The sequence below is a fragment of the Podarcis vaucheri genome (genome assembly GCF_965113315.1).
Source record: "Podarcis vaucheri genome assembly, chromosome: 13".
Taxonomy (NCBI): domain Eukaryota; kingdom Metazoa; phylum Chordata; class Lepidosauria; order Squamata; family Lacertidae; genus Podarcis; species Podarcis vaucheri.
Genome location: NC_138751.1, coordinates 41,644,352 through 41,657,304, shown reverse-complemented (window position 1 = coordinate 41,657,304; position 12,953 = coordinate 41,644,352). Strand labels below are relative to the sequence as shown.

The 12,953-nt window shown below is 43.0% G+C and overlaps 1 protein-coding gene across 8 annotated transcripts in view; it reads left to right on the top strand.

The window, feature by feature from the left end:
• Positions 1–12,953, top strand: part of ZNF385C (zinc finger protein 385C) — a 168,942-nt gene that overhangs the window by 92,906 nt on the left and 63,083 nt on the right. The window contains exon 1 of one of the 8 annotated variants that reach the window (XM_082194915.1): positions 4,359–4,477. The exons of 6 other annotated variants lie outside the window; for them this stretch is intronic. In XM_082194915.1, coding sequence (XP_082051041.1) covers positions 4,468–4,477 — 10 coding nt within the window. In that variant the 5' untranslated portion in view covers positions 4,359–4,467. One more of the 8 variants, XM_082194914.1, reaches the window with a different exon arrangement.

The following is a 12,953-nucleotide window of genomic DNA, read 5'->3' as shown; positions in this document are numbered from 1 at the left end:
GTGCCCTCTCTGATGCTCCCTTTTCCCAGTTGTGCTGTACAGAACTCTTTGAAGCCCTGGGTACAGCAGATCCGTTCGCAGAAGCATGTTCAACTGATTGGTTAGATTAGGTTATTAACTCTACGGAACACTGTCCTTCCTGAGCATTCTTACTTGGAATTATGTCCCACTGCAGACAATGAATCTTACTTCCCAGTAAGCATGTACAGGATTATAGTTGAACAGTATTTTATTTAGTTAGAGAGGTGCATCCTGATTAATCTGGAAGCAGATTTATTTATTTATTTACAAATAAATACATAAATAAAGCAGGTACAGTGGTGCCCCGCAAGACGAATGCCTCGCAAGACGAAAAACTCACTAGACGAAAGGGTTTTTTGGTTTTGCGTTGCTTCGCTAGACGAATTTCCCTATGGGCTTGCTTCGCAAGACGAAAACGTCTTGCGCTTTTTTCTTAAAGCCGCTTGAAGAGGCGCAGTTGCGACGGACCGTTCTTCGCAAGACGAAAAACATCGCAAGACGAAAAGGCTCGTGGAACGAATTAGTTTCGTCTTGCGAGGCACCACTGTATTATAACAATCACCTTGGAAGAGGCATTCTAGAAGGCAGGAATGCCTCTACTGTGGGGTCTACTGTGTACAAGCACTGAGCGACTCAAATGCCCTACATACCTGGGACTAAGCCTCATTAGACTCAGTGCCATTTACTTCTGAGTAGACATGGTTAGCATTGCGCCGCAAAGCACTTAATTGATTTGATTGACAGCTTTAATATTTAGCATGAGGATAGTGTTTCTGAATCAGAATGTGGAGCATGTGAGAATGAAAGACATGGCCAGACCTCTTGATTTCTACTCTATATTTTCTCTGTCTGCAGCCATATTTTTTTTCTTCCAAAACAGCAATTCTGTGCATAAGTTTGTATCCTCTTTTAGAAAGCAGAGACTGATTCCTTGGCCTTTCCATGATGAAAGATAGCATATCTCCCTCTCCCTGCCCCCACCCTGGTTCAACACCTGAGTCTTTATTCTGATTGCTGATTCTCCAGTTACAGAGCCAGCAAAAGGCGGGGGGGGGGGAGAGCAGGGAGAGGAAGAGAGACATTTCTTTCAGCTTTATTAATTTGGGTCCTAATCTTCTTCCCGATCAACCTGCTCCCCTTTCTATGGCCCCTGGAATGACTAAGCGAAGAAAATTTGCTTGGGGAAGCTAGTGATCTTGGTTGACCCTAGAATTAGGTCTACCAAAATTACTTCTTTTTCCTCTCCAGAATGGATCAGTCAGTCAGTCAGTCAGTCGCCTCCAGATTTGTTAAAGAGGTCTTAAGAAAGTATGTGGACGGATAGATGGACAGACAGCAGGGACTTCGCAGCAGGCATTTCTGAGCAGCAGTTAAAATAAAAGAACCGTATGCAAGATGCTTATGGACGCTTCAATGATACCCAACAGAAACACGCACAACTCAACCAGACGCCATATTTTCAGATACTATTTTAGGTCTCTTTAGGTCTCTTTCCTTGCCCCACTGGTAGGACTGTTCCAAGCAGGGTACTACAGGGCAAGGTTTGTTGGCAAAGCTTGGCCACAGCACCTTTAGTCACACTTTGGCTTTTAGTACCACCATCCTGATATAGCAGGTGATGCTTTTCCTGGCATGGAGACAGGTCGATGGTTGGGGAAAGGTTTACCTGTCCATGTCAGGTTACTGTTAAAGGCCCAGGAACAAGATCAGTGACAGTGGTGGAGCACGTATTCCAGGCCCTGGTAGGAGCTTCTTAAGCCCCGTGTTAACACTGCTCCACCTCTCCATCCACAAACCTGCTACTATTACACCTTTTAACAAAGTGGGTCTTATGATGCTGTATGTTTAAAAACATTCCTTTTGTCATTTGTTCTATATAACACGTTGGAATCATGACAAGAACTGTGTGGGTGGCTATGAAGGACCTCCATGTTGCAGAGACACCACAGCAGCAGCTGGATAGCTCAGTTAGTTAGAGTGTGGTGCTGATAATGCCAAGGTTGCAGGTTCAATCCCTGTATGGAACAAGTGTGTATTCCTGCATTGCAAGGGGTTGGACTACTACTGGAAGCGGCCACCGAGACCACATAACACCGGTCTTGAAAGACCTACATTGGCTCCCAGTACAATTGTTTCTGAGCACAATTCAAAGTGTTGGTGCTGACCTTGAAAGCCCTAAACGGCCTCGGCCCAGTATACCTGAAGGAGCGTCTCCACCCCCATCGTTCTGTCCAGACACTGAGGTCCAGCTCCGAGGGCCTTCTGGCAGTTCCCTCACTGCGATAAGCCAAGTTACAGGGAAGCAGGCAGAGGGCCTTCTCGGTAGTGGCACCCGCCCTGTGGAACGCCCTCCCACCAGATGTCAAAGAGAACAACAACTACCAAATTTTTAGAAGACATCTGAAGGCAGCCCTCTTTAGGGAAGTTTTTAATGTTTAACAGACTACTGTATTTTAATACTTTTTTGGAAGCCGCCCAGAGTGGCTGGGGAAACCCAGACAGATGGGTGGGGAATTCTGTTCTGTTCTGGAGAGCCAGTGTGGGGAGAGCCAGTGTGGTGTAGTGGTTAAGAGCGGTAGTCACGTAATCTGGGGAACTGGGTTCGCGTCTCCGCTCCTCCACATGCAGCTGCTGGGTGACCTTGGGCCAGTCACACTTCTGTGAAGTCTCTCAGCCCCACTCACCTCACAGAGTGTTTGTTGTGGGGGAGGAAGGGAAAGGAGAATGTTAGCCGCTTTGAGACTCCTGAAGGGGAGTGAAAGGCGGGATATCAAATCCAAACTCCTCCTCCTCCTCCTCTTCTTCTTCTTCTTCTTCTTCTATTCTATTCTATTCTATTCTATTCTATTCTATTCTATTCTAGATGATCCTCAGGGTTCCTTCCAACTATGTTTCTGTGTATTCTTGCACAAGAGTAGTCTCTCTCTGTATAGGCCGCCCTGGGGACTCAGCAGATTTTTACCCCAAGTGCAGTAGGAGAAAATGGCAGCCCTCTGTTTCTACGTGAAAAAATATATAAAGGGGTGGATTTGGCAACACCATTAGGAGTGGTGCAAATCTAGGACCTTGTAACTGAGGGATATCTCGTATAATCCTAACAGGTGTGAGGTTACAGTGATTTGCCCAAGGTCTCTGAAGTTGAATCCACACCATCCATTTAAAACAAATGGCTTTCCACAAGGAATCCTGGGAACTGTAGTTCTGTGGGGGCTGGGGAGTAAACTACAGCTCCCAATAGTCTTCAGAGGAAACCGTGTGCTTTAAACGTGATGTACATGTGACCTCAGTGAGCATTATGGCAGAGCAGAGATTTGAACCCAGATCTTATTCTACCACATCTAAAGCTCCATTTGCTGTGCCAAGTTGTCTCTCTGCTTGGTTACATTTTCAAACAACAGTCCATTGACTGTTGTGACCTGACCTGAAATTATATAATTTCATACAACATTGAATGTGCAACGTGATCTTGGGCTCTCCTCTCATTCATCCTTGGATCAAGCCCATATTAGAGCAATACCTATATTAGGCTAACCAAAATATCACAAAACAGAGTGGGGGCTTTTTAGTTCCCCAAACTCTTCAGTATTTCTGTTTTACTACTGGAGGGAGAAATGAGGTTCTGGGTGTGGGCAAAACTTCCACGAAGCCCATGGCTGAATAGACATTTGGTTACTCTGTGGGATGTCATCAGTGGGCCATTGGCTCAAAGGCACTGCTGCCCAATTGCGCAGTGTAACTCATTGCCACATGATCTCCAGTCATTAAAACAACAACAAAAGGATGAGCAAGTTGAGCTTTCAGATGGGGAAGGAAGGCCATCAACAGCTGTTAACTGCTGCCCAGTTGAACCGAAGTGTCAGTGAATGCTTTAACAAAATCACAAGGTCATATGAAGTATTTTGTGTGTGCGTGTGTGGCTGAAAGTTGTTGGTTTTTGTTTTGCTTTTGGCAGCGTTTCTTAGCCAGGTTTGTTTCAGTGGCGAAAGAATACTGTCTGTGTGTTCTTTCGCCTTTCAAAGAAGCTAAAAGAGTGGTGGGTGTTTTCTCCCACCCCCCTTCCTCTTTCATCTCCCGCCCCCCTCCCGCACGCTTCCCCACCCCACCCCACCACCACCATCCAATTTCGATGTTAATACCTCATCTTTGTTTGCGCGGACCTCTGCTGAGAGCAGTTACGGAGGCTAATTTTTCCATCTGTCCTGCTTGGGCCAGCGACTGGGAAAGCGTGGCTGCCGTTCCCTCCTTTAGGGCACTGATCAGCCGAGCGTTAAGCTTTTAATTGAGGTGTAAGTGTATCGGCTCAAGGGGGAGGCAGTGGTCGGCGGGGGGTGGCGCGCTGGCGCAGCAGTTGCGCGCCGCGCGTCTCGGCGAAGCAGCAGCAGCAGCAGCGCACAGCGGCTCTTTGGCGAACCCGAAGAAGCGGCCAGCTCTCCAAGCTCCGTTGCGATGCTGCTAGGTGAGTGCCGCGCAACTTTCTTCCCACCGCCTCCTGCTTTTGGATGAAAACTGTGCCGATTGCATGTGTCTCTGTCCCCTCTCCTCCTCTCCAACCCCGCCATCCCAATGGAAAGCAGTGTCGTGTGAATTTAGGAGGTGAGTGTTTTTCCTTTCCCCGGTGCGTGTGCGCGCGCGAGTTGGTGTGATTGTAGAGGTTTTGGCAGCCCAGGGGGGCATAGGCGCCCTCACCTGCTTCGCCTTATTGCCCCCAGAGTGGGGTGTTTATACAAGGCCAAAAAAAAGCTCAAGGGGAGTCCTTAGGAAAGGTTTAAGTGGCATCCTGTAGGTAGAGAGGGTGGAGGTTTCTAAGCCGGTTGCGGAGAGGTTGAGAGCGCTTTCATCGGAGTTTTTTGAAACCAGGACATTGCTGTAGCTGAATCTAAATCAAGGTGTGTAACTCTGCACTGTCTAAGGGTCCTAGGCAAAAGAAGAGGAAGGATATTGGCTGTTATACGCAAATGAGCACCTTTCCCTGAACTGTTTGGCGAAGTCTAGGTGTTCCCTATTTCTAAGATGCGTATGTTCTCCTTTAGCCTACCTTTTGTGCATTTCACGCATGCATCCTTTACATGTTAAGGGCAACCCAAGTTGACTTTCCCACTGGCAGCGGAGGCTGTCTTCTTGTATCACTTTTGTGAATGTTCCTGCATCACTTTTGATGGCAAATTGCCAGATCCTTAAAAAGCCTTTTGCGAGGCGATTGATTGCAGGGTGCAGTGGAGTTTTGATCCAAGTACAGGTGAGGATATTGGTTAGATCAAGTCTGCATGTTCAGATCGACTAAAAAAATTAAGCGGCTCACATATGTTTTGTGGGTGTTTCCATTGGTCCTAAGTGATGTTGTGAGCACCTTGGACGCTATCTTCAGAATCCATTCTCTTCTGTTTTCCTTTTCGTCGTCGTCCCCCCCCCCCAATATTTTGGATCCTCGTCCTCTTGCCTTTCTGCACTCTGCCTTAGCTCCAATAATTCCTCTTCCCATTTTCTTAGGCTTTAAGCTAGCATTTTAGTTCAGGGCACAGTCTGCATGATAGAATGAAAGAGCGTGAGGAAATGATTCAATTGCAAAAAAATATATATGTGTGCAGCATCTTTAAAAATAACTGCTGTTTATGCATGATTCTAAACGAAAATAAGATCAAATATTAATTTAATAATCCAGGCCAGATTTAGAAACGCACCATTTTTGCCTCATCTAGGATGAATTCAGTTTTTTAAAAAATCAAAAATCTAAGGTGGAATATATGGGAAATATCTGTATTTCCCCCTAGCATGGACAAAAAGAATTCTACGATGAGGAGCACAGGAATTCATTGACTGCCTTTATGTCCCTCCATTTAATAACATGCTTTCCTCATAAAACAAAGTGAGCTATGTCACTTTTGATGCACCCTTGTTTTCCAGAATCCTCTTTTGTGAAAAACACATTCATACGCTCTCAGTCTTTCCCCACATCTTGATTACAAGTAGGGTTTGAGTGGGGCTTTTGTTTGGCTAAACGCAGGTTCTAGTCCTGCTAGAGAAATCAAAACGAAAGCAGACAAGGGCCACCAGTTTACCCTTTGCTCTCCTGCTTTCTCTGCAGCTCTGGAGCACTTTGCGGCATTTCCTGGGCTTTTTTTGGTGGTGGGGGCTGTTATACATTGGTGATGGTAATTGCAATTATTTATTGATTACTTGGCCTGGGATGGAATTCAATTCCGCAGCATGGATTAGTGCGTGTATATGTACGTGTGTGCACAAAAACCTGGGAGGTGATAAAGCACGCGTGGCAAAAACACGATTAAACGGTTTGGGATCTTGGGGTCCGTTTTGGATTCCTCTGCTTTTGGTGGCCAGATAGGCACTGCTGAAAGGGCAGCATCTGAGGAGCTGCAGTGCACATTTCTCCCCCATACATGTGCCAATAGGGGATTGTTTAGCAGGCTTTGCACCAGTACCACCTTTAGCTTGTGTGGTTGATATGGCTTTTACGATATGAGACTTCGGTCCATCTCCTTGCTATACTTGTTAGTCTGGAGAGGCAGTTGCCATTCCGAACGGTGTACGTGTATTGCATATACGTGACGTAGAGAAAGCGAAATAAAATTCTCCCCCCCTCCCCAATCCCTCTTTCTGTGCTCATTTTGCTTGGATCTGTCCAGTTGTTGTATACGTGTGTGCCTATTTATAAGATCACCGAGTCTAAGAAAGTCAACCATCTTCTTCATTTGGGCCCTTTTGGACGGCGCTATTTTTCACTGGCAGCGTTGCATGTCAGCTGTCTCGCATGGATCGCTTTAATTTCTCGAATAATCTGAAATGTAATCCGTGCCGCCCGCCCTTGTCTCACACGGAGCAGCCTTTCCTCGTATTCCTGGGATGCGGAACCATTGCTGAGATAATATATCTGGAAATATTTGCTAGGTTCTGTTTGCTTTGGTTTCCTCTTTGCTCCCTTGTTGTCGGGAAGCATATCAGAAAAACAGATACCCCAGATCTTTGGAAGAAAAGAAAAGAACATAACCTGCAACATAACCTTGGGGGGGGGGGCAAGGAATGCACATTTTCCCCTGCTGAAATGACAAATCCAAAATGGGGGAATTTTCCCTTTTGCTGTATTAGATTTTTAAAAACTTATTTTAAAAGACCACAATATAGCATTAATGACCTTTGCTTGGGGGGAGGAATGATTTGTGGTGAGAGCATTTTAAAAGATAGTCTTACATTTGAACAAAAGGTCTGTATTTTATCACACACACACAAAAGAAACAAAGTGTGATTTTCTTTTATAATTTTTTAAAATTGAAAAATAGCTTTGGGTTCCTTTTCTCTAGTCTGTATGTATAATAACGTATTTTCAAGTACTGATTTGCTGTCCTAAGTGTTCAAATACAGGAACAGGATGCCGGGCGTAGAGGAGGGGATATGAATTCAGCAATCTGACGATGCCTCTGGAAACCTATATTTTCCCCAACAGAGAGCTATGTGCCACCCCTGGTTTATACACCAATCATGGATACAGCAGCAGGATGTATCCATCAGTCTCCTGTTCTTCTGATCTTTTTGATCAGGATGATTATATAGGGGCATGTCCAAATATAAAAGTTTGCAATGTGCTGTGCTGTGGTTGCTAAAAGGACTGAAGAGGCATGGGGCACATTGCAGAAAGCGATATTGATGCCCTTGCATTTAGACCAGTGGTGCATGCATGTTTGAAATAATGCTGCTGGTCTGATCAGCCTTTCTCAAGAAAGCTAGAGAATCTGCAGAAATTGACTATGCAGCAAGGGTCCAATGACATCGTTTAACAAATTAATATAAAATGTGCACTAAATGAACGAAAGGAACAAAGTGGATAACCCTTGTGTCTTTAACCAGGCCAGATTAATTTGCTGCATTGGTATACCAGCTTAAGAACTCATTGGTTAGAATAGTAAGGTAGCAGAATGGTGTTTGTGCGTAATATCTAGTATATGAAAACACGCTGAATTGCAATGATTGAAAAATTGTCATTGCTTATAAAGCTTCTTTTTAAAGAAACAAAGAAGCTCTTCCTTAGCAAGATCAAGGAAAAAAGAACAGATTTTACCATATATTAAGGAGATATTCCAATGAAATGCAACCAGGCAGCTCAAAAAATAATATTAATAATAATAAACCACATATTTTTATGAATATCAGTGTATTGATACAGTGGTGCCTCTTTTTCCAGGCCTTTTCTGAGCACCTATATATATATTATCATATCATATATATATATATATATCTCATAAATCTCATATATATGTGTGTGTGTGTGTATGAGAGAATGCCTGCCCCTGGCCATTGGGAAGGAGATGCTCAGAAAAGGCGTGGATGAAACCTCAGGAGCTGTAATGGAAGGAAAGAGAGAAAATTAGCTAGCGGTAGCTTGCATGAGTGGGAGCTCTGCTTGCTTTTGAGAGGTTCTGCTCTTGTGCTGTAGCTTTTCTCACAGGCCTTTCCTAAGGGTCCCTCAACCCCCCCCCCCAGGAGTGGCTTTGGGGACCAGTTTCAAGGGGCTGTTGTGGGTGAAGAGGGCAGGGAAGTCATGTTGCATGCACAAGTACATAATTTTTAGATACACAATCCCATATCTTCTCCACAGTTCACTATCACAAGATGTGAAGATGGCATGAAACATATCGGGCATGCATTCTCCCCCTGCCCCCCACCCATGTCCATGCATTTTAATCATGTAAGAGAGTTGTCAGTTTGGCTCCCAGTATTATCAGTTTCCTTACACATTTCCAGAAAGGAGTGTCACATAATTGTAGACATTCATTGTCTGAAACTGAGTAGGGGAAAAAAACCAAAAAACACACACATTTAGATGTAAAACAGCATTGAAAGTTAATTTTGTGATAAAATTACAGTGGGAAATATTACAGGTTTATGTTTCCTTAATTTTGTGTGTGCGAAAGGCTTGAACTGATTTGAAACGTTATCTGATTAATATAAATTTTAGGGTTTGCCATAAAGCCTAATGAATTATCATATCCACTTATGCAGATTTTTCAAAAGTAAGCCCCACTGAACCCAGTGGGAATTACTCTCAAGTAAGTAAGCATTGCAGAATAAATCTTTTAAAGTTTACTAGCATAGAATTTGATCAAAGTGTCCCAGATCTATTTTCTTTGTCAACATATTTCGATTGTAATGTTAAAACATTCTCAATTCCTGCTTGTTGTTTTCCCACGTCTAATAATGAACTGTTCCCACGTCTAAAAACTTCCTTGTCCCCCCCCCCGGGGGGGCACTTTTAAATTTATTTTCATGTTACACATTTCTATACCACAGTGTTTTGCATCTCTAAGCAGTGTACATAAAAACAGACTTCTTAATATTAGACAAAACTGTCATTTATATAACCTAGCTCTTCAATACTAGATGATATTTTTGCTTGACCTTATTTCAGCTAAAACCATTCTCCCCCCCCCCCAATGTTTCGCACCCAACAGTTTATTCTGAGAAGGTAATATTGCTTTTTCAACCTTATTCTGCAGTGCAGAATAAACAGCTATCTGCAAAGTCAGAAGCTTATGCAATGTTGGCAACGGGCTGTTTGCAAGGTTACGTTGGTAGTTGCTGCACACATTTTCATCACTTGTAACCAAGCTATGTACTGATGATTATGCTTGAAGAAGAGTCTAGACAGCTATTTTATTGCAGGTGTATTCTGCAACATGTTCTTGGTGGATTCATTATTCTGTTTTATTAGTTGTTCTGTGGTGCTTCCCCAGTGTAACCACGACATTGCTGTCCAGTGCAGCTAAAGCAGAACAACCATCTTACTTTAACCTCACCCACCAATATTTGTGGCGTGAAAAGTTATGGGATTTCAGCAGGAAGTTACAGGATGTGCACCGATTGGAAATGAAGCAGTGTGGCTGTGATTCCAGCATTGCAGGAGTTTGGACTAGATTGCTTCTTTCACCTCTAAAATTCAATGATTCTAAACTTCTGCTGTAGGTGGAAGGAATATTTTCTACCTTCTGAGGTTTCCCAGAACGTCAGCCTCTGGACACGCGACTGAGCACTCGCACAAGCAGCTCGGTCCATGAGACGGGGGCTGGGGAGAGAAAGAAAGAAAGGCTTGAGACCTTCAAATTCAGTCCTACGTTCCTCAACCAGTCCCCCACTCTCTGCTCCCGTTGAATTAGAAACTCTCCTGTAGCAATTTGGGCAGACTTCTTCTATGGAGCAGCAGCTCTAGGGGGATTAGCATAATTCTTCTGTCTTGTTATACAATATGACTTTGTTTTCTGCATAATGCTGTCGGAATTAACCATGCTTCCAGATATTCACCCTCCAGCATTTTCTGAAAATTTGCAGCAAAGTCCACAAAGATGAAGTTGTAACTAGGAGCATATGTGATGGTGTTTGGCGAAAATGAGTTTTGAGCTGCTTTGCCTAGCCATTAGGCATCAAACGACCTTGCCTAAAGAGATGATTTAGGAGACTAGGGGAATAAATCCTGCTGTCCAGGCAAGGATAGTATTCTTTTTCATATATATAATTTTTATTAAATTTTCTGTTTTACAATTTCAAATGCTCATTTTACATCCTTAAGATATCTTCTCTTTCCGTGGTTCATTTTACATATCTTAAATCCCTGTATATTTTACAAAAACGATACCAATCAGTTTTCAGTTTATTACATCCACCAAAACATATTTGCACTGTTGAATTTATCTTAATGCTGCCATCATTTTCAGCTGTACACAATTATTTTCCATATATTCAATAAACGTTTTCCAGTCTTCTTTAAATGTATGTTCTTCTTGTTCTCTTATTCTATATGTTAAGTCTGCAAGTTGTGCATATTCTGTCACTTAAGTTGCCATTCTTCTTCAGTTGGGTTTTCCATTTTTGGGCTTACAAAACACCAACCTCAGTTGTTGCATACATAAATAACTTTTTCTGGGGATTTCAGTCTGAATTATCCCCAACTCTGGTTTTTTGGGAAAGTACTTTCAAACATTTTCCCCCAATTCATTATAGATCATTTCCCAGGCAAGGATAATATTCAAAACTTTCTAACGTTATATCAAAGAAAACCGTTTTCTTCAGAATCTTTGAATTGCTGATATTGCCAGAAATTCAGTGTTATTTAGAGAATTGTCAGTGTTTCACTATTGCTCTTCCTAAGCCTACAGCTGTTTGCAGACTATATATTTAAAGCATGCTTACACATTCTTCCCACCCCAAGAATCCTGGGAACTGTAGTTTGTTAAGGGTGCTGGGAACGATAGCTCTGTTAGGGGCAAACTACAATTCTCAGGATTCTTGTGTGGGTGCTTTAAAATATATGTGATGTTCTCAGCCTTAATGTTGATTAAGGTTATCCATTTAATAGTTATCTTAACAAAATTAGATCAGAAGACTCAACAACAGCAGCAGCAACAACAACAACATTTTAGCTTAGTGGGGTTTTCACCTTTTCTTAAAACCCCAAAGGGAATATCTATTGGAAATGTTTCAACATGAACATCTGGTTGCTAATTGCAGCCACTCAACAGGCACCCTGAGAAAAGGTGTTTCATAAATCTGTTGACTAGCTCCTAGCAATCTCCTTTAGAACAGAGATAATTTAGCTTAATAATAATAATAATAATAATAATAATAATAATAATAATACCCAACCCAAGGACAAGAGCTATAATATTTTAGAGCTTGGCTCTTGTATGATTGATTCCTTTGGACCATCCAGCACAGAAATTGCGTCTAAGCTGCTCAAAGTATTTTGCCGTTGCCATTGCAAAGTACAGTATCTTTCTGTCTACCTTCTGCCTTCTCTTTCCATCCAGTAGTTCTTTTGGCTGTAACAAACTGAGAAAGTTATAATTTACAGATTAAACCCTTCCCAGAATGGGAGCTGTATCCTCTATCTTTGATCCAGGGAAGAAAGGAAGGGGTATCTTTTTTTTACTTTCTCATGAAGCACAGCCTCTCCCTCTTTGCCTCCCCATCCCCACAAAAACAAATTGGTGGAAACAGAGACCAACATTGCTGCAGGGGTTAGAAGAGACTGAGCTTGAATTGGACAATTACCTTTTTCCTCTTTTTGAGTTTCCTAGTTCTTCCTGCCCCGGGTCAAGATTAAGCTTGCTCCCCTCTCTTGATGAGTTCCACATTATGTACCTGTCACAGAGATGCATTCTTTAGCACAGATGAGTCAAATTTTTGGTCCATTGGTTCCTGTGAATGCTGAAGGTTTTAGCAATGTGTTGGGCCTATCAAGGACACTAATCTCCTTTGAATCCTGGGGCACCACCCAGGTGCTTCAAATCCTACGTCCCAAACTCTGTCTACCTTACTTGTCTTGTTGTGAGTGGGGAGCTTATCATTGGAATGTGAGGTTGCAATCCTATACCCCTCACCTTGGAAACTCAGTAGGCTTTGCTTCCAGCTATATTTGTAAGGATTGCTCTGTTGATTGCAGTTAGGACCACTGGTTTCAGACCTAAAACCTTGTGGTTCTTGCTTTTTTTGTAGAATATTTGGGAATGTCGGGGCTTCACCTTGGTCATCAGCCCAGAAAGGGCAACTAATTTTGGACCAACCCATTAAAAATGGTACTTACTCTTCTTACACTCAGCATATTTTCAGTAGAAACTTGCACTGATTTTTGTACCAGTTTAAGGGCTCATCTAGACTTCCACTTGTCCTACTTCTTTGTCCCGGGAAAACCCGACCTTTACTGCTGAACTGGAGCAAATGTCAACCAGGTTTTTCATGGGTTGATGTTTGCTCTGATTCAGCGCTGAAAAGCGCGTTTTCCTGGGGCAAACAGAAAACTGCTCGGACCCATGGCTTCTAAGCACAGGGAAAGCAGAATTGTGGTTCTTGGGAGTTATAGATTGGCAAAGGTGCTGAAATTTATCTTTAAGAGATTTTCTGCTCACAGAACGTCAGTATCTAGCTTCCTCATG